Below are 24,745 nucleotides of genomic sequence, written 5' to 3' on the forward strand. Positions count from 1 at the left end.
ACTTATTTTATGCTTATTAATACTGCAAATCTCTTTCTGCCATGTCACACCCCAGGAAATAAATGTTTGAACATTGGAGTAAGTCCACATAAAATTTTAATGGCTTAAATTGATTTTATTTGATTTTATTTATTTATTTAGTGTTTTCACTTTTTATTGGGTTCCTAATTAGCAACATTTGCAACTATACCCAAGAGAATACCCCCCAAGAAATGCACAATGCTTAATCAATAGTAGGCTATAAATGATAAAGTATAAGACAAGGATAAGTACTGAAGAGGGCTGACACAGGGAATCTGCTGTGCCTGCATATATGCTTCAACACACACACACAACAGCACCCATTTATAGCACTGCACATCTGGAGAATCACCACATTAACATTAACATGACAATGAGGTCATTTTCACTTGACCCTGAAGGGGGTGAATGAATATCTGTTACACAGAGAGATGATTAGACTACAGATCGGGGTATGGTGACAATGTAAGGAGGTAATTGCAAAGTACAGGAGAAGTCATGCAACTCCATAGTTGGGTAAAATCAGTATGTCATGTTCACAGCTGCTTCACACATTAGTCTGAATGGGTTAAACTGGTGAAAATGGACTAAAAGTAAACAAGTCAGTAGTTCAGGAAACATTAGTTCCTGCATTTAAATGACCTTGAAATAGCCTAAAACAATCAAAACTGTCTGGACACAGTATAATGTAGTATGATCAATTATTAATAAAACATCTGGGGTTGTGAATGTTCTCAAAAATGAATAAAAATGCAAAATAGATTTTATTATTTACTTTCTAGGGATGTGATTCAATAAAATCCCTTCACCAAAAATGACAATGGTAACTGCATTTTTTTTTTTTTTTTTTTTTTTGAGGAAAAAAGAAAAGTGACTGCTACCGTAACTGTTGTTTAAATAAAACTAAATTATTATAGAGAGAATATTAGCCACAATTGTCATAAAAATGAAAATAAGAACTATTCTGAAAGCTTCATGAAAGGTATTTCTCTACATTTAAAAACTAGATGTTGGATTAAAACTAGATTGATCACAATAGAATGAAGAAAAATCCGAAGTGTCTCTAGGCACATTTTTTAAAGTTAAATAAACGTCTTTCTTCAGTTCTTTAATTGACAAGGAGTCAGCAAGTTGCTGGAAAAAAGTGAGACTCCATCTAGCACTTTTACGTATAAGAAAAACTAATTAAAAACAGCACAGTTAGACACATCTTTTTTTCTTTTCTTTTTTTGAAAAGTTATTTGCAGCATCTGAAGGTAGTCCTTAAGTAATGTATGATGATTTTACATAGTAACAATAGTGTTTTGGCAGAAAGCTGGTACCATCCTAACTGATTTCCTGCAGGGACACATGTCAATCACTGCTCAGCACAGCTGTATGATACTAATAATGCTTTTCTCTCATTATCAGTGATGATGTACTTTGTCTGCTTGCAGGAGAATGTCTCTGTTTCGATGGCTACATGAAGGACCCTGTTCATAAGCATCTATGTATTCGCAATGAATGGGGCCCAAATCAGGGGTGAGTACCATACCATACAAACATGGATCTGTCACCTTGAAGTTGGCCATGCTTCTTATCTGTAGTAAAAATGTATCCAGTGCCGATAGCCAGCCAGGTGTTATGCACTGTAGGGAAATAAAATTGGCTTGTTTGAATTAATTAGCTTTTTTGCATGATGCTTTTGCTCTGGAATTGGAAAAGAGATTAGCACAGTGAAGCTCTGGGTCATTTTAGATTTGCGTGACAGTGATTTACATTTCAGTATATTGCGTTACATGCTTAAGAAAGTATGTGTCTTGCATGCCTCGTATCCAAGTGCTGCTGCTAAAATGATCAAAGAGAAATAACTATTTTGAAATTCTGCTGAAATTCTTTTAGTTTCAAAACTTGTGTTGTTACCTTCATATTTTAGCGGAAGATTTAATATATTTTTAACTGCATCTGAACAGATGGTATCTTTAATCTGAGGTAAAATTGTCAGTGCACTTAACTAAGCTGCTGCTTCTTAAGTCAACCGATAGTTGAAGCACAAATACTACTAGAGAATGGCACAAAATAAAAGGGTGTCTAGATATAGTCAAAACACTTAAATGTTAGGAGTCCCTAAACTTGTATTTAAGATGTTTGAAGTTAATTAGACCCTCCCTGAGGAGATTTTCACATGCTCATCTGGGTTTGAGGCTGTCGCTCTGGTTTGATTAAGAATTGGAGGTGAGGAAATCCTTGGCATTTTAATTTAGGAGAGAGATAGAAGTGATGATAGTTGGCGAGATGGATCCGATAATTAGAAATCAAATTATAACAATCAGGAAGATTGCCTTAAGGGAGTGGAATAGTGCTGAATGTGCTTACTGTGAAGGTGTGAACAGTTTTTTATTGACTCTAACACTTAGTGGTGGAGAAAGAAAGTCCATTGCTTTTTAAAGTTTCAAGGTGCCAAGATCTTTCCTAAACACTTTCCTGCAAATGTTCATATATAGCTACTTATTCCCTATTTTTCACAGTATATTAAGGGAATATTTCACCCCCAAAATAATAACTTATGCTTTACCTTGTCAAAGTGAATTATACTATCAAACATCATGTTGAATAAATTGCAGAAGTAGCATTTATTTAAGGTTGTCTTACATAGTGGCTATATAACTGACCCCATGATTTGCTGTGTGATACTGACACAAAATGTAGATGTTGTAGTAGAAACTGAAATTTAAAAAATATATATATTTTAACCTTTCTGTGTAATAGATTCTCAGAATGCTCCTGCTTTGGGTTCTCTTTTGGTGGATTGTGAATTCTGCAGGACAGATGTTGATGGATAAACAGCAGTAGGTGATCTGTGGTGTGAAGTGGTCTAACCAGGCTGTGACTGCTCTTTTGCTGTTAGTACTTATTTAGAGAGGCATCAGCTTCTTGTATTTTCTCTTATACTGCAGTGACAGACTCTGTCCCCACAGCTGCCTCCCTGAATCTCCATCAGTTCACATAGAGCTTTGGATAAACACACACTTGAAGTCACGCTCACGTCTGTATGACACTGACTAACGGAGATGCTACTGTCGGGTCACAGTTTTTACAAACAACATCTGCTGGAGGAGTTTCTGTGATATTCATATTGGGGACATAATTGGTCTGATGCGAGTTCACAAAGGAACTCCCTTTTATAAGATGGTTATGTTTTCATCATAAAGTCATCTCAAAGGTCACATGGCTTTAGTGAAGACTGGAGCTGTTTAACAATGAATGAAGAGTCTATAGTGTGACGTACAGTTTGTAAGGTGTTCATTATTATTATATATATATATTTTTTTTTTTTTGATTTTCTGCCCTTTCTGTTTTGCAGCCCATGGCCCTACACAATTTTCCAACGTGGTTTTGACTTGGTGATGGGAGAGCAGCCATCTGATCGCATTTTTAGGTAAGAAAAATTATCACTTTATTTGTACAATAAAGCTTATGACCAGGTTTAAAATGGGGAGTAAACATATTGAAAATATTAGGAATATTAGAAGTAGTGCGATGAAAAATATATACATAAAATGGGACCAGTTACTAAATAAATAGAACATTCTTTTTTATATGACTACAGAAAATATGCTTTGAAAAAAAAAATAAAAAAAGGTGCTGACAAGAATGTAATAGGTTTCTGTTGAGACAGAGTAGCTTGTGAAATAGAGTACACTTATTTTGTCATTTTGGCTAAGCTCACATGTCTTTATTCAACTTCAAAGAGCTCTATTCACAGTTCAGAAAAACCATGAAAATAGAAAAATGCTGTAATTACTTTTAATACATGCCCACTGAATGTGATTCTTCGTGAATAAAAAAAAAAAAATCATCCATGTACAAAGGCGGGGATTTAGATGATGTTTACCTCTGAGTGTAACTGGAGACTCAAGACTAATCAGTGCACTGCTTTATGTTTCAATCTGTGAGGTGTATGTTTTGGAATATTTAGCAGTGCTAATCCAATTGTAGCAACATATGGTTACCTTCAGTTGCCATGCATAATCTTCATGTTCTGAATTATTCATAGATCTCATCCATGACATTTTGAAGCCCTTTGATTGTTCAAATCTAATTCATCTGCAAAAATCATAAGCTATTTATATGACAAATCTTAAGAACCAGTTTCTTTCTCATTTGAAAACAACACGGGAGGGCATCTTGTAATTGGAATCTGTGTTATAACCTCAAAAGGTGTAAAATCTCATATCCCTTGGCTTTGGGCCCCCAAACAAATACATTTCATTGGAACAATTAAATGTTTTATTTCCAAACAAACCTGCACAGACATGAATGTTTGAGATGACTTGAATGAAAGATTTTTTTTTTTTCAATTTCACAGATCTTTTTTTCATACATCATTGATCTGTGCCATGGATGAATAGGAAAGTCCATAATCTATTTTGAATGCTTCGCTTATTCATATATATATATATATATATATATATATATATATATATATATATATATATATATATATATATATATATATATATATATATAGCTTTCAATATCAGAAATAATGCGACTGATTTTTAAAAGTGGAACTATAAAGTTCAATAGTGAGAGACGGAGAGATGTTGGAGAGATGTTAACCGTCTGTGTTTTTTAATTTGGAGAATTTTTTTTTTACACTCTCTAATCTGATTTGCTTTCCAGTCTGCAGACAATTCAAAAATAGAAATTAAGAACCTTTTAGATTTTAATCATGCGTTACTGTGTCTGTAAACATCCAGTGCAAACTATGGTACCCACATCAATATGTTGAGAACTGCTTTTCATAGTTATTTCTTTCCATCCTGTTCTGAGGTTCCATCTTTGTTTGTTATTGAGTCAGTGTGCTGAGATATTTTAAAAGGTACCCTTACTTTTTTGATAGATGTTTTTTTTCCTTTGAACTTCCACATGTGAGGAGGGAGTTTTATCCCTGCCTCAGCATTTTGTTAGATAATCCATTTACAAACATTTTCTGCAAAACTCAACTGAAGCCGTTTCACACTATCAGGCAACAATATTCAGATATGCAATACTTCATGTCACTCCCCCTTTTTCTTGAATCTGCATATTAAAAAACGCTTGGGTTAGGTTTCAGCAAATTTGTGGTGTTCAGATATATTTTTTGAGCTTTCAAGGAAATTATGAAACATGTGAGTATTGATTGTACTGAAATTTCTGCCTCCAAAATTTGACAGTAATCTATTACTTTAATAGATCAGTTTACCTTTAACAGCATATTTTACAAGAAAGAAAAAAAAAAAAAAAAAAAAAAACGCTGTGCACATGAAATGATCCAGGTTTAATTGGATTTAATGTAAACGGTAGCTGATGATGGATGATATATTGACATAAATGAGCTTGTGGTTACAGCTGATGAGGCACACACTACCTAGGTGTAATGAGATTCATGTAGAGAAATCCAGACTGATGAGCGCAACTGAAAAACAAGCTTACTGTGTATTACAGCATATTGTGGTCAGAAATCAGATGCAATTGCATTTGAATTTTCCAGTAGTGCAAAATTTATGCATTAAACCCATATTTGCTATTGCATTTTTCTTAGAAGTCACAATGCTCTTGTTATCTTTAATCATTAATAATGTTGTCATTAATGCAATTGTTCAAAGTTGCTTGTCTATCCTGTGAGTGTTTTGCGCTTGTTAGTGTGTGCGTGTTTTGTTTTGTTCTTCGAATACTAATATTAATACTAATAATACTCATTGGAAGTTGCTTTGGATAAAAGCGTCTGCTAAATGACTAAATGTTAATGTTAAATGCTATCCACTAGTACATGGGGTATTTAATACATCTCATGTAACGTGTGTTAATAGGAATTAATTTGAAGAGAAGTTCCTCTTTTTATGAAAATATGCCATCTTTCCTGAAAAATAACACATTTATTTTAATATGCATAATATATTTTTTATTCTAGATGTTCTAATTTAGAGATGAACATAGTATAATTTCTCTACATATTTTAATATTGATAACATTGAGAGCACAGTGAGAGCACAACTCTAATTGAAGAACCTGCATTTGAAACTACTTTAAGAAAATAAATAAATTAGGACGTTGGTAGTGGTTTATTTATTCAAACACACAGGAAAAGATGCAAGTTTAATAGACTTAACTGTAATCAAGAAAATAAATTCATTGCACTGTATTAAACAGCAGCAGATGGAGAGTTCCATTTATAGTACACAAGAGAAGGGTAATCTGAAGGTTATAGCTGAGGGTTATTTATTTTTATTTTTTAATAAATGCAGCCTTGGTGAGCATAAATTACTTATTTTAAAAGCATACAAAATCTTATTGATCCTAAACTTTTGAATGAAAGTGTGCATAACAACAACAGCAGTAATAATGTCAGGAAACAGTAAAACAATATTCCTATAACATTAACTGCATAATTTATTCATGCCATAATTCATACAGGGTCCTCATAAACCCTTACCAAAAAGCAACATTGTTAATTATAAAACAGTTTGCCTCAGTTATCCTAGTTTGGACAACATTTGGATGAATATTGACAGTCTAGCAAGCGTTTTAATGTAGATTCAACACGATTCACTGATTTTGTTGGCTGTGTGAGACTAATGATAAAATGGCATTTTATTTTAACAGTGTAGGTTTAAATCACATCTTCACATGCTGGAAAAATAAAAATGCTTCCAATAATGTAATCAGATGGTCTTTTGTTTGCATAATGCATCTTATGCAAATAGAATTACTGAGGTGATTGTTTAGCTCATATGCATGCTGCCTTTTTGAAATGCATGGATGTAGGAATAAAATGATAGTTGAGTTACTGGGAAAAAAAGTAAATGAATGAATGGATCAGTGAGTGACTGCATCAAGTGCATCCTGGCTATTTTTCACATAAAAAACAAGCACAAAACAAAACAAAAAATGTTTTGCTCATACTCATTTTGTCAGGACTATAGATTGTCTGTCTGTGTGTTTTGCTCCCAATGTCTTTCATGTCACCCAGGCTATGTTTACACGTGGGCGGCTATTTTCATAAACGGACATTTCAACCTCTCTGGTTTCAAAAATAACATTGTGCGCACATGTCAGTTTTCCGAAAAGTGTTAATTTAGACATACCCATGTATATATGCCATCAAGAGCAAGCCAAACCTGTTGGTGGCGGTGTAACGAGAAGCTCAAGCCCACGTAAGTCAATCAGAATTGGTTCAGAATTGGTTTCAGAGGCACATTCTCCATTTGCGTGTAAACGAAGGGCGCAAATGAAGGGAAATGTCTTAGTTTTTAAAAATAACCATGTGCGTGTGTAAACAGGGTCCCAGTTTCTCCCTTGTTTGATTGTTATCATTTGATTCAGGTGTGTCTTGTCTATTACCCTCCTTTAGTTTAGTATTTAAAGTGTTGTCTGTTCTATGGTTCCTTTGTCCAAACGTCCATTTTTATACAAGTCAGTACTGGACAGGACTGCATTTATTGATGTGTTATGAAACTAACTGAAATTAAGTGCAGTTAAACAGAGCTAGCTTGTAGATCTGCCAGTTTTCGATTATTCCTACAAACTCTTTGGACCTTCTGTTCTAGGCATTATTTTACAATGCTCATTTGCTTTGTTTTTGTAGTCCTCTATGGACATCCACCCACAAGTTGATCTTATCTGCCTGGACGTCTAAAACCAGGGGGTGGGGGGAGTTTTCAAGGTCAGATAAGCATTCCAGTATGACTCCAGTTATAAAATGTGCTACTGTTCCAGAGTGAGGGTCAAACAGAAAATGCAGTTATATTTGATTTTGCAGAAGAGAAGAGCAGAAGTGAAAAAGCTTTTTTTTTTTTTTTAAATCAGTTTGAACCTTCAGATGGATCAGTTAGAAAATACATTATTTGTTAAATCCTTGCTTAACTGTGCAGAGGCGGATACAATAAACCAAATGCATAAAAGTATTTACATACATGTGGGAGTCTCTCACGAGGATATATGGAATTGCTTTTCTGGTCAGAAATCACTCAGCGATTATGAACACTAACATGTCTCTTTTTAAATGTGAAAATGTGTCATTCATTGTTACCCAAGACATCACTGTTGTTATATTCCTTCCCAGCATTTCAGTTTCACTCATGGACATTTAAAAAAAAAAATTTTTAATTGTACAAGTACTGTCAACCAAATGCCAATTTTCTTGTCTCACAGTGTAGCAGACTGAAACAGGCTGAATGATGGAACATTTATTTTTATTTTGTTCCTCAAATATTCAGTTTACCTTTTTGTGTTGCAGATTCACATACACTCTTGGAGAAGGCATGTGGCTGCCACTTAGCAAAAGCTTTGTCATTCCTCCAGCTGAGCTGGCCATCAACCCCTCTGCTAAGTGCAAGACAGATATGACTGTCATGGAGGACGCAGTGGATGTCAGGTAGGAGATGACATTTTCAATCTTGTTTCAAGCATGTTTCAAAGAAGAATAGCTGAACACCATGACATACTGAGATGCATTAGTGGATAGTCTGCCTGAAAAGGCAAAACAAAAAAAAAACAAAACAAAAAAACTAGGACTTATTTTAAAACCGTTTGGACCAATCCTTTAGCAGCCTTCCAGTTGTCAGATTAATGTATGATAATGGATCCCTCACAAAGTTCTGGTTTAAAAAAATGTTACCTGTATGTACCCAACTGTTGCCATCCACTATTTTAACTTGCAATATATATATATATATATATATATATATATATATTTTTTTACATTTATTTATTTATTTATTTATTTATTTATTTATGTAAATATTTTGAATGTCCAGGGTGAAAGTTTTAAACTGCATTTTATAGAAGTTTATAATTTTCCCAGATCTTTAAATAAATCTTAAGAAGGGCATGCTGTGGATCTGTTAGCTTCCATTCCTAATTGAACAAGCATAACATCATAACAACACCTGCATTTGCTTCAGGTCAAAATAGGGCTGAAGAGTTAATTCTGTTGCTACCACATATATACATTTTATACATACTGTATATTTATGTTGTATAAACATTAGGAATCATTTTCACTGTGCAATTTGACAATGTATTTAAAGAAAAACTGCATTGTCACAATATTAATTACATTTTTTTAACCTCTTTTAAAACTGCACTGTTTATGTAAATCTGTTTTTTTTTGTTTTTGTTTTTTTATATGGGATGTGCCTTAAAGCTTATTTGAGAGAGTAACAGTAACCATGGTGGGCAGAGCCTAGCAAAGGGTTCCTTTTTGGATGCAATTGACCAAAATCAATGCTTTAATTAAAGTTGAACCTTATGCATTTTCCTTTTTTTATTATTCATTAATGCCATATTTCACAAGGAACTGTCAAAGATAATTATAAAATGTAGGTTTCTGACAGGCATTACATGCACGTGATAGAAAACACTTCACTATATATAAAGTTTGACTAAACTTTAAAAAAAAAAAAAAAAAAAAAAGACCAGAAAAAAGAAATTCTTAACACTATGGAAAATCCTCAAAGGCAACTGAGCTTGACAAATTAAAGATTACTTATCTTGGATATATTGGGTGTCTTTAAGTTGACTAGATAATTACGGAAAAGTACAGCAACGTGTCTATGGTTCCAGACTTATAAATAGCTTCTGTGTGTTCAGTGTCTTTTACTAAAGCCATTATGTGGATACATTTAAAGGCTTTGTGAGTTAAATAAGTCTCTAAAACACTGGTTTCAAGATCCAGTTGTGTCAGTTATTTCATCCTAACCATGTCTTTCTTCAGAAATCCTTTTGAGATTTCTCTGCTGAATATAATAGCGTATAATCTATTGATTTAATTTAGCCACTATACCTGACATTACTATACTAATGTCACTATACCTGACATTATTGCTTGAATGACACCTCTTGTGAGTTGTCAAATGAGGATGATTTACTAGCAAAGGATTTGTATTTATTTATTTATTTTTATTTTTTGCAAAGGCTCAAAATAGATGTGGCTTGACATTTATCCAGACCTCAGAGGGGCTTTGAATGCATTGCCAAAGGGCACATACTGATTTGATTAATTTGTTTTTATCATAAAATTGATTAATCTGTTGATTAATCTCACACTAAATTATCACGATAGCTGCTGCTTAAAGGAACTTTTAAACATTTCAGTGATCAGGGCCTTAAAGGCAGTAACATGAAGTTACTTTTAGAAATTCAATTATAGATATGGTTTTGTTCATCATAAATAATACATTTGGAAATTACCTATACAGCATGCTACTTGCAACTACTTGCAATTATTATTATTTTTTTTTTATTTCATAAAACACCATTTAGTATGTTTTATTTTTTGTTACTATTTTTTTTAAAGCCTTTTGGTTTATGGGGAAATAGGAAGTGTCCTCATAAACCATGTTTCATTGTAGTACCTATGTCAATACACACATTTGTGTCCTCCTAAACCATATAGAACACACTCACTTACATACAGTACTGTACAACCATAACTTGTTTGTTTCCATTTTTTGTTCTTTTAGCTGTTATTGTCTTTCATCATATTTGTTTTTGAAGACATGTTCATGGAGGTGTTACTTAGCTACATGCATAAATACCAATATATATGTGGAGGAAAGTATTAGTTTTTATTCCTTTGAAAGGTCTAAGTGTGTCCTACTGATCTCCTGCAGAGTGTCTAGCTTCACAGGGTCCATCGTACAGAATTTGGCAGGCCATGTGGTCCCTTGGCCCTGGGCTTGCTGAACATTGCCTCAATTCCAAGTGTTTTTCAGAGCACTGGAATATTTTGAAGTAACCCACATCATGTTAATAAACATTCGTCAAAAAGATAATTTACTGCCTGATCTTTAAAAGGCCAATACACCCAAATATGAAAATGGCATACATTTCTTCTGCATGATACACAAGAAGTGTCCCTACATGTCTAACATTGTAACATGAGATAAAGTTATGAAAGTAAATGATGAAATTATATTGTCTAGGTGAACTATGCCATTTAAGGGCTCTTTAATTGAGTCGTAGTATTAAAAACCTATAGGGGTACCATTAAACATACTGAAGTGTAAAAAAAAAAAAAAAAAACACCTGCACACACACATTTTTAACTCCAACAAAGTTAATATGAGCTATTACAAAATTTGGCTGGCTCACTGGTTGGAATTTAGTCTAGAATTTATTGACTTGGCATAGGGAAATTATACATTTAAGTGCCATTACTTGCACTGATCATCTTTGGACACTGTTAAAGCTGTAATTATTCCTTTGAGAATTAAATATTAGCATAATAACATGTTTTTATGATTATTTGAATGTCTGTGGACCACAATTCTCTGCACTAGTCAGAGCCTGCTTGTTTGGAAAATCACCATAGCTGTCGACTTTGTACATCGCACAGTAAATATTTGTTCATTTCAAGCACAGAAAACACATTTCACTACTGTTGTGCAAGTGAACCAGTACACCACTTCTACTCCCAGCAGCATAGTCTGATCCAGGGAAAAGCAATCTTGGAACTGCACAGAACAATCAGTTTAGAGAGAATACAGTATAGGCTCTGTATTGGTCTATAAAGGAGATGTTTGGAACGTCATTGCATTTGTTACAGCAGGATTGTTCACCAGGGGCCCACAATCGTAGCAAGCAAGATCATAGGGGGCCTGCCAAATATCGTTTGAAATTGAAAATGTCTAAAACAAAAATACAATAAAGTTAAAGTTCGGAAGTTTCATTGTGTCTCATAGATTAAAATATATTTATTAAAATGTACAATGTAATGTACAATGATACAACTGACAGACTAATGTACAGTTGAAGTAATGCGCATCAACTGATTCTTTCTGAAGAATAACTTTTTTTTATTATTATTGAGCTGTTGTACAAAAGCGAAATGTATTATTATTATTATTATGCAAAGCTGAGTGCAACATCTTCAGTTACAATGTAGGCTTTAGAACAGTATCAGAGATAATGACAGATTAGTGTCTTAGATTTTGTTTAAAAAGTATTATGTATCACGTTTGTCACAGAATGACTCTTCTATTAGTTGGATGGCCTTCTTTATTAGAATCTTAAGTGAAGGTTCATTTTAATTACTTCTTGCTGGTGTTGAAAAGAACAGGCTGCACTTTTGCAGTGTCTAGTCTGAAAATGCTTGCTTTGTATTGGGAGTTAAGCTACTAATTAGAGCTTCCACAGACTTTCTGTTCTAAGCCCTGCCAATTGAGATGCTTTGTTCGCAGAGGTAGATTTGTCTCAATTTGTTCAAAGTGCCCTCATTACCGTGGAACGGGAGTCATTATATATTCTGCCTTATTACGATAACATCTTCCCCCAACGACCATTACATCACGGCTTTAAAAGGTCTCCCTTCTCTTATACTCCTAGTATTTTGCTGTTGACTGGTGAGAGTGGAAACTGAAGGTGAGTGGTTCAGTAGGGGTGGGTAATACAGCCTCAAAATTCACAATATTTGAAGAATATTTGCGAGGAAAAAAAAAAGGAACATTTTATTGGTGATTGCAATGGCAGGCAGCAGCATTTATTAGTGCAAACAAAATGAAGGGCATTTTCAAACCTTCTCCAAAGAGCTACTGTCATTGATGACAGACACTACTTAATTTGAAGTATAAATCTATTGTCATAAGGTGTCAGCAGCAGCTGTGTGTTTGACTTGAAGCAGACCAATTGGTGTACAGGGCCGTAGATGGGGTTTGCAGGGCTCTGGTGCAGGTTTTACCGATGGGCCCTGTTTGAAATTGTGTAAATAGCACAAATAAACACATACAAATTAAACAATGTTTAAGTTTTTTTCAAGTTTGTAGGTGTCCAGGTACAGAAACTGAATAATCGAATGTAAATAGCATTGCATAGTCTTTACTGTATAAATTGAATATAAATTTAAAGAAATTCTACAAAGTAATTCTGTGAAGAGCAGTGAGTGGTTTTCTCCCATTGCATTTCTTGGATTAACATTAAGACAACTGACAGCAGCTAGTAAATTAGGCACGGTCACTTTAAGAGAATACGTCCAATATGATACACATTCCATTTCTTTCACAACTGTTTACTTTCACTTAAGACATAACTGACCACTTCTTCGAGGATACTTTCAAGGTGACAATTTTGTATGTGTTTGTTGTTTGAAGAGCAAGAAGAGACAGCACAGCGCATGGGTGCTGAATTAAGCTTTTAATGTCTTTTTGTGCTTGTATGTTTAAACTGGCGAGGTGTATTAGTTCGTTCAGGCATGGGAGGAAACGAAGAAGAGCTCGGTTTGGTGTTTGCACAGCTCTCCTGTGTGCACCAAACTTGGCGTGCAAACTCTGAGTTTTTCCACTTCTTCCACCGTATAATTCTTATTACCAGTTTAAGGTTTCAGGACATTCCAGAATGCACGATCTGAAAGTTTAGCCTCTAATTGCTTTTTTCTCTGTCTCGCTTTTTTATATTAAGTCATGCACTTATTTGATTGGCATATTTTATTCAACACTGACAGACCATGTCTTCGCTTGGCTTTTAGAAAATAATAATCTTCCACTTCATAACAGAAAAACAAAACTTGGAACGTAAAGGCAGTATTTCTGTCTTGAAACCGAAATCACAGTAGCAGAACTACTGTGAGTCCATTTATCACAGCACTCCCCTTCTCCCGCAGCCTGGTGATTTCACACTCTTAAAATATATATGACAATAAAAGGTCACTGGTTTGCTCCTTTATCTTCACCACTGCCCATTCATATTTCATAGTAATGATAAATATTTGGATGTTTCAAGTGATTCAGAACAGAAAAAAAATAAATATCACCCAATACAATTTTCCAGCACAGCTTAAACCAAGGTCAGAGCAATGGAGTTCATCTGTTCAAGGTTTAGCTATCAGTGCTGTTGCTTACTTTTGCTGCTTTGGAAAGCTTTTCCCTTTAGCTGGATTTATAGTAGCTAAGGGAAAACACAATATTCATTTTTAACTTCACATTACTTTCCTCTTTGATATTGGGTTATTGATATATTTATGTAATTTGTTTTGGATAAAGTAAATATATTATAGTAATCAAGCAGACTGCATCGTCCTAATAATGACTAAAGATGCTAGAGGTCATTTGCAATATTGACCTGCCATGACTAACTGAGTTTTGTATGCGTCATTGTTCATTAGGGAGGAGCTGATGATTTCTTCATCCTTCGACAGTCTGGAAGTGCTGCTCGACTCTTTCGGCCCAGTGCGCGACTGTTCAAAAGACAATGGAGGCTGCAGCCGAAATTTCCGTTGCATCTCTGATCGCAAACTGGACTCCACTGGCTGTGTGGTGAGTTGTCATTGCCTGTCTTATTGTTTTGGGGCTGTAAAAAAAAAAAAAAAATCAAATGAATGATATTATGTTGATTAAATTAATCGCATATATAAATACAAGATGAACAAAGCCCCCAAAATAGACATGTAATAAACATTACAAAAGGTCTTTAGAAGTCCATATATTAATATTTTTCTATTCATACTACAATTGCTCCAATGGTAGAAATCTCATATACATATATATTAATCTGAAAGCTCCAGTTTTATTTCATTTTTTATTGCATGTTTGTCACCCTTTGGAATCCATCTATTTTTTTTACCTCTTCCAGCTGTCTTGTGATCTCTTGTTTGATACAGACTTCTCTATTTACTTGTTTACATTGTTATAGACTCAAAAAAAGAGATAAAAAAGCAATTTCTTCTCGATCTAACAACCTGTATCGTCATAAACTTTACAAAGTTTATGCAAATTTGAAGAAAGAACACTCTTTTGTACTCCACTTCTATAAAAAGCATCTACTTTTATAAGTTAGGCCTTCCTTGTCTGCCCGAAGAGTTGATTTCACTTACCATGAAAAATCATGTTTGTTTCTTCCATTTCTTTTTCTTTTACATCACACTCACTCTCTTGTTCTCACTTGTGGCTGTTAAGCAGCCATGAAATGAGCCAGGAGCTCTGATTTCACTCACCATCTGGTTGAGGTACGCTTAAAGTGTTTGATTTCTCACTCTGGCATGTACCATGATTAGTGTGTTTGGCTGACACTGCTGATGGGAGGATTGTTTCAGCCAGGGTTTATGAAAAGTGCTGTGACTCATCCATCTTTCTGACACTCACTTCATTCACGATCTCCTGCTCATGTTTATGAACATGCGAATCAGGGTTTATGCAGGTACGTCTCCAACATGAGCCTTATTAGATAACTGTTCCTGTTCCTGTCCATAGTGTTGTTTCATTTGAGAAATATTTGCATTGGTTGGATTTTCTGAATACAATGGCTGTCATGCTTATTGCATATTGCATATGCATGTTTTTATGTGCAAATGGTGCGCATATCAATTTAGATTTTATTTTGACTTAATAAATAGAGATCTTATGCAAATGTATTCGGAAATATCTTAGTTCTTTGTTGTTGTTGTTTTAATGCAAGAATAAAATGACCCTCCAATCATATTTGTAGATTATTTTAAACATTACACTGTAATTTAATGAGATTCTGTTGATTCTGTCTTGTTATACTCATGAGAGCCTAAAGTAAATAAAGACAAATTTATGCCCCCACAGCGATGTAACTGCAAAATCAAAAGAATTACATTAGCATGTTTTCTAATAGTATTTGCAAGCATGAATTAAAACCAAAACATAATTTGGGGAGGTATTCATAGGTCAGTGTAGACTGACAAGAAAGGATGAGTGGGAGGAGTCAGGAAATGACTGTAAGATGAGGTCATTGCAGCACAAAATTCTGCTGTGCCTTGTTTCTCACATGCATTTGCATACTGAATTGAAATTAATTGATCACTTATGTCTTGCATTTATTTTCATATATTCTTTTGCTACCTTGCAAGCATTGATATTTCCTTCAGGTAAAGCTTGACAGACAGCACCGAACCTGCTGATAATGAAACAGATGTTATGGCCTTCCCAGTATTTTTCGCATCTCTAAATTCATCCTGTTCTTTTTAATCATAACAAACCCTTCTGTTGAGCCGGTAGCTTGATGTTTTGTAATTAACAGATTACTAAAGCTATAAAAATGATGCTTCAATCTGTCCAATCATAAGTGCTCGCTACGGGCCCCCCAGAGAGCCCCCCCTCCCAATCAATTAACACCTTGTCTGAGGACGGCAGTGCCACTGCTGCATCTGTGTTTTAATATCGCAGTCTGCGTGAGCGGGCTCATTCCGATCTGCTCTGTCTAGCTGATGTGTGGCACTCCTGGGAAGAGGAACAGTGCGCTAGTTTGGAAACACTCTGATAATCACTAAATGATGATGTGATTAATTAGTTCCTTTCCCTCCAGCACACTAGGCGTTGAGTGCTTTTGTGGGACACAGAGGGGTGCCCACCGTCCATCCAGCCGTCCGCATGAAAAACAAATGTGCTCCTCTTTAGATCTGAGCGAGCCAGCCGGTCATGTTGAACAGACTTTTTGATGATGCTGGCAGATGCTGGTACAGTATGTAATGAATTATGTGATTGTATGTGTTAGTAGTGTATAAAATGGCAATGAATTTCAACATATATGCTCTATGCTCGATTTAATGTCAAACTCTTCATTAATAATAATAATAATAATAATAATAATAATAATAATAACAATAATAATAACATTTTTAAAACTACCATATGATTATTTGTTTCTCACCAAATATTTTGAATATGTATTTATAATATAAGGGCTGCACGATAAATCACATGCACAGCTTGTCAGTGAGCAACGGCTCTGTGTTTTAAATTAAACAACCTGGAGAATGGAGGGATGGATTATTATTATATTATTAGAACTTTGTGATGTTGGTGGGTTTACTCCTATCACCTGCTTTCTTCAGATCCTTCCACAACATTTCCTATTGGATTAAGGTCCCATCTTTGGCTCCGCCATCTTAAAACATTAACTTTGTTCTTCTTTCTCCATTCTTTGGTAGAACGACTTGTTGCATTTCCTAGTTTATCTTGAGATTCAGTTTTTGGACACATGTCCTGACGTTTTCCTTTGTAATTTGCTGGTCTAATTCAGAATTCATTGTTTCATCAATAATGGCAATCCACCCTGGGCCATATAGAGCAGAACAGGCCCAAACCATGATACTACCACCACCATGTTTCACAGATAGGATAAGGTTCTTATGCTGGAATGCAATGTTTTTTAATTTCTCCAAACATAATGCTTATCATTTAAATCAAAAAGTTCTATTTTGGTCTCATCTGTCCACAAAACATTTTTTTTCTGATAGCCCTCTGGCTTGTTCACATGATCTTTGGCAAACTGCAGGCGGGCAGAAATTTTTTATTTTTTTGGAGAGCTGTGGTTTTCTCCTTGCAACTCTGCCATGCACACTGTGGTTGTTTAGTGTTCTCCTGAAGATGGACTCAGGAACATTAACATTAGCCAATGTGAGAAGGGCTTTTTCTTGCTTAGAAGTTACCCTGGGGACTTTTGCATCCGCTCAGACTATTACACGTCTTATTTTTGGAGTGGTTTTTGTTCTCTCGTCTTGGTGGATTTTCATCTCATTTGTTTGATTGGGTTCTCTTTGTTAACTTTTAGGAATTGTGAGAAAATGTGATGATCTTTTGGGTTATATTTATGCAGAAATATAGAAGACTCTAAATGGTTTACAAACTTTCAAGCAAAGAAAACAGAAACCCACAGACACGTTCCAAGCCTGCCTGCTGAGAGCATGTATAAGTTGAGGTCATCCACTGGAGGTAGAGTTTTCCATTTCTTACTGATGCATTCCATCTCTCTTTGATAGCCTGCTCACAATCTCCCCAAAAGCTGTTCTGTCTTCTATCATGTTCTGGCTGTTAAGCACTTCTGAGTTCCTAGTCAGTACTTGGCAAAGGTCTCCTGAGTTCAAAACATGAGTGGTCCAGATGCACAGCAGGGAGGAAACACCACTGTTCTATTTTTTATTTAGTTTTTTCCTCCCAGGATCAAAAGGTGGGTTTAAAGGACTGTATCCATCTCTGTGACAATCTGCTATATAAGGACAGTCTAGACCAACAGAAATACTTGGCCATACTAATGTAGCAGACTAGACTGTCAGGCTGACCACTGGCATAGTGAATAAGAAGAAAAATATTCTATTTGCAGAAACCTCATTAGGAAGGCAACACTAATTTGCTAAAAAATGTGTTAACTTTGTAATTTGTTTATTGTAGTGTTACTAGTACAATTAATTGTTGCAGTAGTTGTGGCAGTCTGAAAACTGGTTTGATTTAAATTTGTTCAATTTAAGCATTATAAATTGTAATTACACTCATTTGTTGATTGCTATAACAGTCAGCATGCAGTGCAAAACTGTTTATAATAATGGAAATCTGTTGTTTTACTATCAGGGTGAAAAGAACACTTGACAATAACAAATTCTAATGGACGTTTTAAAGTATGTCATTAAATCCGATTCCATGTGGTTTTCTGCATGGGTTTATGTGGTAAGAAACAAAGCACTTGCCAGTCTTCCACACTGGCACAATCTAGCCCAGTTAATGCTGATTTCTCTCTCTCTCTCTCTCTTTCTCTCCCTCTGTGTGTGTGTGTGTGTGTGTGTGTGTGGGTGGGTAAGTGTGTGAGTGAATGTGTGTTTTTCTATCCCGCTGGGCGCTCAAACTAGAATACACACTGACTCATGGGGACTCATGCTACCGTGGGGACCCAAACTGAGGTCCCCATGAGGAAACAAGCTTATAAATCATACAGAATGAGTTTTTTTTTAAGAATGTAAAAATGCTGAAAGTTTTCTGTGTGGGGTAGATTTATGTGTACAGTTGGGGTAGGGCAATAGAATATATGGTTTATACAGTATAAAAGCTATTATGCCTATGGAGAGTCCCCACAAGGATTAAGCCAGGCATGAGCGTGTGTGTGTGTGCGTGTGTGGCTGTGCGTGTGTGATCTAATGTTTCTATAGCAACTGTTCATGGCAGTTTTCAGATTTACAGATGCAATGCAAGTCTTTCTGTGTTATATAAAATTAACAATATGTCTGTGGTTTCATGTTATAACAATATTACAGCTGTTTTTCTCTGCAACAATGACATTTCGGGGGGATTTACTCTTAATTACATGAATATATATATATATATATATATATATATATATATATATATATATATATATATATATATATATATATATATATATATGCCAGTAGTTCTCGATTCCATTCCTCATGCCCCCCTGCTCTGTACATTGTATGTTTCTCTTTTCGCTTCAGACATTTGTTCTATTTGAACATATGTGCCCTGCGAAGTGGACATCACTGGATATTCCACCATGATTCCAGGTCGAAGTGAACATATATGTTCCATTCAAAGTGCACTGAAGTGTGCGAGATGTACATTTAAATTGTTTTTATTTACAGAGGTATATGATGTCACACTTCATGTCCATGTGTGAAGACTTTGCAGCGCAAATCCATGAATGAATGTTTCGAATTGAGGTAAACTTCAACAGATTTCCCCGGCTCAGGGAATAGGGATCAGTGAACACTGTGTAGGGACCATGTCAATGGGAACACAGTTCATGCACGGAGCTTACTTCCAATGAGGTGATTATCTGAATCAGGTGTGTTAACAAAGAGAGACATGCAAAATATGCAGAGCTGGGGGGCGCGAGGACTTGAATTGAGAACCGCTGATATACACATATGCCAATTGTTCTGTCTCCTTTGTTCTATCCCTCTTTTCTGGCTCTTTTGCAATTTTTAGATTTGCATAGCATATCCGACAGTCTGAAAGGGATTTGTTTCTATATGACAAAATCGCATAGGCAATTCTCTTAAGCTTCGGAAAGCTGTGGGACTAGATCCCCATTTGGAAATGAGATTAAAGGGCTCAGTAGTTCAGGGCTTTTTCAGTTTATCTTGAATTTAAAACCTTCATGACTTCTCTGGCAACATTAACTGTTTCACCATGTCCTCTGTGCTGCAAAGTGCTTTTCAATCAAGGATGCTTTGGGCTCAGATAGAAGACTGTAATAACATTGAACTAGGAATTGCATTATTCACTGCGAGATGGATGCAAGGGCATTCCAGAACAAATGTTGTTGTGTTTTTTTTTTTTTTTTTTGTGCTTTGGACTAGCTATATTCAAGCCATTTTCATGTACGTTTTCCTTGGAAACTCATTCTCTTCAATTCTGAGCAGTGCATTTTAAATAATTATAATAAATAGTCCATTTCCTCACACTAATGCTTTGACTCATCCATTCTTTTAAAATCTATGGTCACAAAGAAAAAACTGGAACAGAAGGCCGAATCAATTACTGTAAATATGTATTTGACCTCAGTTGGCACTGAGGCATTTCACATTTTAGCCCACAAAAAAGAGTGCAGAAAGAAAAAAAAAAACTATTTAGAAATGTGTAAAAAAAAATTGTCAAGATTTGTGGCATTGCTTTGTTTTTGTTTTTTACTTTACTGTTTTGCCTAGAAGCAAAAATTAAATATAAATAAATAAATACATACATAAATGTAAAGTAATACATTGAAATTGAATGTAAAAACTAATCAATAATTATTCATTTTTATTTAAAAAAATCTTGCGTAGCGCACCTTTAATGGTCTGTCATAATCCCAAATGAGGATGGTAAATGATGTGAAAAATTTGCTTTCTGTTTAACAACCCTCCCCTTTCCTCTATAATGTCCTCTGTTCAGCTGATCAAACTGGGACTTTGTGATTTAAGGATTCTGCCACAGATGAGTTAAGAGACTCTCTGCCCTGCGCTCTCTACATTTCTGGTAATAAATCAGGTGTCTTGTCAGCTGTAGCTAACTGACATAATCAATACAGATGCATCCAGGGACAAGATGTGCTACTAAGATGCATTACCAGCATCTGGGCTTTGATCCCTAATACGAATGAGGTCAAATGAAAAGTTGGCGGTCAGAAAATGTGTGTTTTACACCCAACCTGCCACTGAAGAAAGCGGAATGGCAAGGTTTATCTCATGTTGTGATGGACTTATTTGTCATTTCCTTTTTACCCCCTCAAGAACCAATTGTATTAATAGCCCAAATGTATTAACAATTTAATTATAAGATAGGGGGAAAAAAGTATTTAGTTTCATTTTGTTAAGGAGCTATACAATTTTACTCTCCCTTAATGCATTTTACTATAAAAGTTGCTTAATTATTAAATCAATGCCCACTGTGTTGAAAATTATGCCGTTTCAACAACTCATTCTAATGATTTTCAGAAAGACTAATCTTTGTAAAAGTTTCACTCTAACCAAAAAAAACTGGAGAAATTAAATTGTTTTGCTCTGCCATTCTAAAACATGCCTTCCTAGGAAGCAGTTCTTTTGCAGGAAAATCTTTCTCAACTGTTGCAGGCTATTTCATGTAAGCATCTTGAATCCACTGTAGGTTATCTGCCGCAAGAAAGATGATATAAAGCTTATAACTTAAGTTGGGAAGGCACATTTTATCCCATTTTCCAGGCAGGTAAAAATCAACCTGTCAAATCCCCCTTGAAGCCAATAACTGACAGAAAACATTGTGTGAACTTGGCATCGCTAGCTTGGGGAAAAGACAGAGAAAAACAACCATGAAGTTGGGAAGGTCGAGTGACTTCAGTGTTAAGCAATTTTATGTTACACACATAAATACAATCATACAACACATGGCAACTCAGAAGCAGCTTATTTATTATTGCTTATGGCTGTGATACAGTCATGTATGCTGAAATTGCCACATACCTAAGATAAAGGGATATTATGAAAGATCAGAGAATGCGTAATAGTAATTTTTAATTATTAAAAAATGTTTTCCTCAGTGTCCTCCTGGTTTGAGCCCAATGAAGGATGGCACCGGTTGCTATGACCACCACATTGGCATTGACTGCTCTGATGGCTTTAATGGGGGCTGTGAACAGCTGTGCCTTCAGCAGCTGGCACCTCTTGAGGAGGACCCTACTCTCTACAACATCCTGATGTTCTGCGGGTGAGATTCTAAACTTTATATACACATAAAGACTGTATGATAAATAGATATTTGTTAAGCCCCTTTAGGCTTTAGGCTTTTTTTTCATGAACACAGTCATGCTAAAAAAAAAAAAAAAAAAAAAAGTCTTTGCTACCTGCTATTTTCTTTTGAATAATATCCTGCACAGTATGTGCATTATGGTTAGTTCAACTGATTATTCATGCAGTTCACGGCACCTTACAGTAACTTTTTTTTTCTTTCTACATTTTTACTTTACTTTTACTTTTTTAGTCTGTGGTGGAAGTTTGTGTCTGTGTGTGAATTGCCAAACTTTTTATGTTCCCACATTTCTTTATGTCACGTCATGTTTCTTTAAATTGAGGGTTAACTTCAACTCATCATTAACTTCAAATTACAAACTGGCAAATCTGAACTTGTTGAAACATGCTAATATTATCAACACAAAAAAAAGAAATGATAAAATAAAATAAAATAAAATAAAGTTTGTATTATTATTATTAATATTATTATTCTCTTTCACTGACCAAGGTAATAATGTTCGCTGTGCTCAGTTTTAGTCTTGGGTGCATACATCAATCAACACATCATATTCTAGTGAGGGTTCCGCACTCGCCTAATCACTTTCAATTTATTTCAATTTTGCAACAGAGCATACAACAGATGGTTCAGCAGCAAGCCTTAAGTAAATACAGTAAATAATAAATAAAATAAATACAGTAAAATCAGTTGTATTGTAAAATATTTTGGTTTCAAACAACTTTTCTCTTTTTTTAGATATTTTAAAACTTAATTTATTCTTGAGATGGGAAAGATTCATTTTCAGCTGCCATTACTGTAGTCTTCAGTGTTACAAATGATTATTCGTAAATAATTATTAATATGCAGATGTGCTTCTCCAAAAACATTTCCTGTTATTATCAATGTTTAAAACAGTTGTTCTGCTTAAAAGTTTTGTAGAATTGTGATACTTTTTTTTCAGGATTCTTTAATTAATAGACAGATCAAAAGAACTGCATTTATTTGAAATGGAAATATTTAATTTATTTATCTATCACTTTTGAGACATTCTATGCATCTTCGCTGAATAAAAGGTTTACGTTTTTCTATCTTTAAAAAAATGCAGAATAAATAGCCATCTTCTTTTCTGCTAACACAACATTTTTCCTGACCTATGCAGAGTCTCTGAGATCATTCACTGTTATAGTCATGTCTCTTCGACTAAAGTTGGCAAATGTGCATAATTGTGACAGGCGATCAGAAGCCACTTAAATAGTGTTATGGATGTGCAACCACGAGAATAAGTGTCATCTACGCTGATGACAGTTTCCTGTAAAACAGTAGTGTGTTACCAAGAGAAGTGAGACAGAGCTTTTATGCCCCGACACCACCTCTTTTTTACAGAGCAGATGTGACAGCTTAGTTTTATAAGTCCCAGAAATATAAATGACTCCTGTGAGCTGTCACACTATTAGAATGAAACTGTTTAGCAGTAAATAAAAATAATTGCCAATCTTAAGTTCATGACAGATGCTTTGCTGTGAGATCATTTCCTGTGGCGCTAGGTAGTTTTGAATGGCGAACTGATACATTTCTCGGTTTCATTAAGCAATAAAAAAAATAAAAAAAATAAAAATAATAACAATAGACCTAATGTATGGGACAAATAACACACTAGGAATTCCTAATGCTTTAAGTGCTAATGCATTCATAATGTACACATTGATGCCTTACATAATATTTTGTGTAATGTGATAAACAAAGTCTTTTCATTTAATTGCAATTGCAATACATTAACAACAATAAATAAATCAATATATTGGCAATGAAACTATTATTACTCAGGAATTACTAGTACATTTCAAAAGTAATTAAGTAAATGGAAAGTAATACATTGAATAAAATGTGAAATTCTAATATAGAAATACTTAAGTAGTTAGGAAAACATTCTTATGATTTTACGTTTTATTTACTTTATTTTTATTTAAGTTTTATAACTTCATGATCAAAATCATGTTAGATTCACATTACAGTGTGCATTTTAACGGTTCCCTATTCATGGTTACATGTTTAAAGATATATTTGCTCATTTAAAAAGTATTTTTGTTCAATTTTTATGTCGGATTTCAGTTGAGAACTGATTACAAGAATTCTTTAAATGTAGTGTCCAATATAGTACATATAAACGGCATAAATAAACATGATCTCATTTTTATTTCTTCTTTTATTGTTTTTCTACTTTTAAACAAAACAATGGTGCATCATTTGTTGGTCATTGCACAATTCCCACATCATCACTTGAATGATTTAATAGTCTTTCAAGACTTTACTATTATTCTAAAATGATAAATAAAGAAACGTATCATAAGGAATCATTTGTCGTATCTGAACATTTGACTGATAGAGGCAAGCATTATCTTACTTTGGCAGACATCTGCTCTTCTTTCTTCTCTTCCTTTAGCTCATATCTTTTCCTCGTTGCATTGTTTCTAGATGTATTGAAGATTATAAGAGAGGAGCAGACGGTCGGTCATGTCAGCCGCTGTCAGAAGTCTGCACCGAGGGAGTGGACTGCGGGGACACAGTTGACATCCCGGCCAACCAGACTGTGTTCGGGGACCTCTTCTACGGCTACAATAACCACACCAAAGAGATTACATCAGGACAGATCCTTAAGGCTTCCTTCAGGTGAACATGTACTATGTGCTTGATTTTACCAGTGCTAAGGGTCAAAGATGACTTATTTCCATCCATTTTTAATAGCAATATTGTGCTGATAATGTGAAATGTGG

The 24,745-nt window shown here is 34.8% G+C and overlaps 1 protein-coding gene across 1 annotated transcript in view; it reads left to right on the plus strand.

Annotated features, from left to right (window-relative positions):
• The window catches only part of LOC113098690 (astrotactin-1-like), a 123,815-nt gene that overhangs the window by 69,744 nt on the left and 29,326 nt on the right, over nt 1-24,745 (plus strand). Inside the window, exons 8-13 of the mRNA XM_026263720.1 lie at nt 1,458-1,542; nt 3,365-3,439; nt 8,282-8,419; nt 14,144-14,294; nt 21,787-21,953; nt 24,447-24,641. Of these exons, the coding sequence (XP_026119505.1) occupies nt 1,458-1,542; nt 3,365-3,439; nt 8,282-8,419; nt 14,144-14,294; nt 21,787-21,953; nt 24,447-24,641 (811 nt within the window). The remainder of the gene's footprint in view (nt 1-1,457; nt 1,543-3,364; nt 3,440-8,281; nt 8,420-14,143; nt 14,295-21,786; nt 21,954-24,446; nt 24,642-24,745) is intronic.

The sequence above is a fragment of the Carassius auratus genome, unplaced genomic scaffold (genome assembly GCF_003368295.1).
Source record: "Carassius auratus strain Wakin unplaced genomic scaffold, ASM336829v1 scaf_tig00216614, whole genome shotgun sequence".
Taxonomy (NCBI): Eukaryota; Metazoa; Chordata; class Actinopteri; order Cypriniformes; family Cyprinidae; genus Carassius; species Carassius auratus.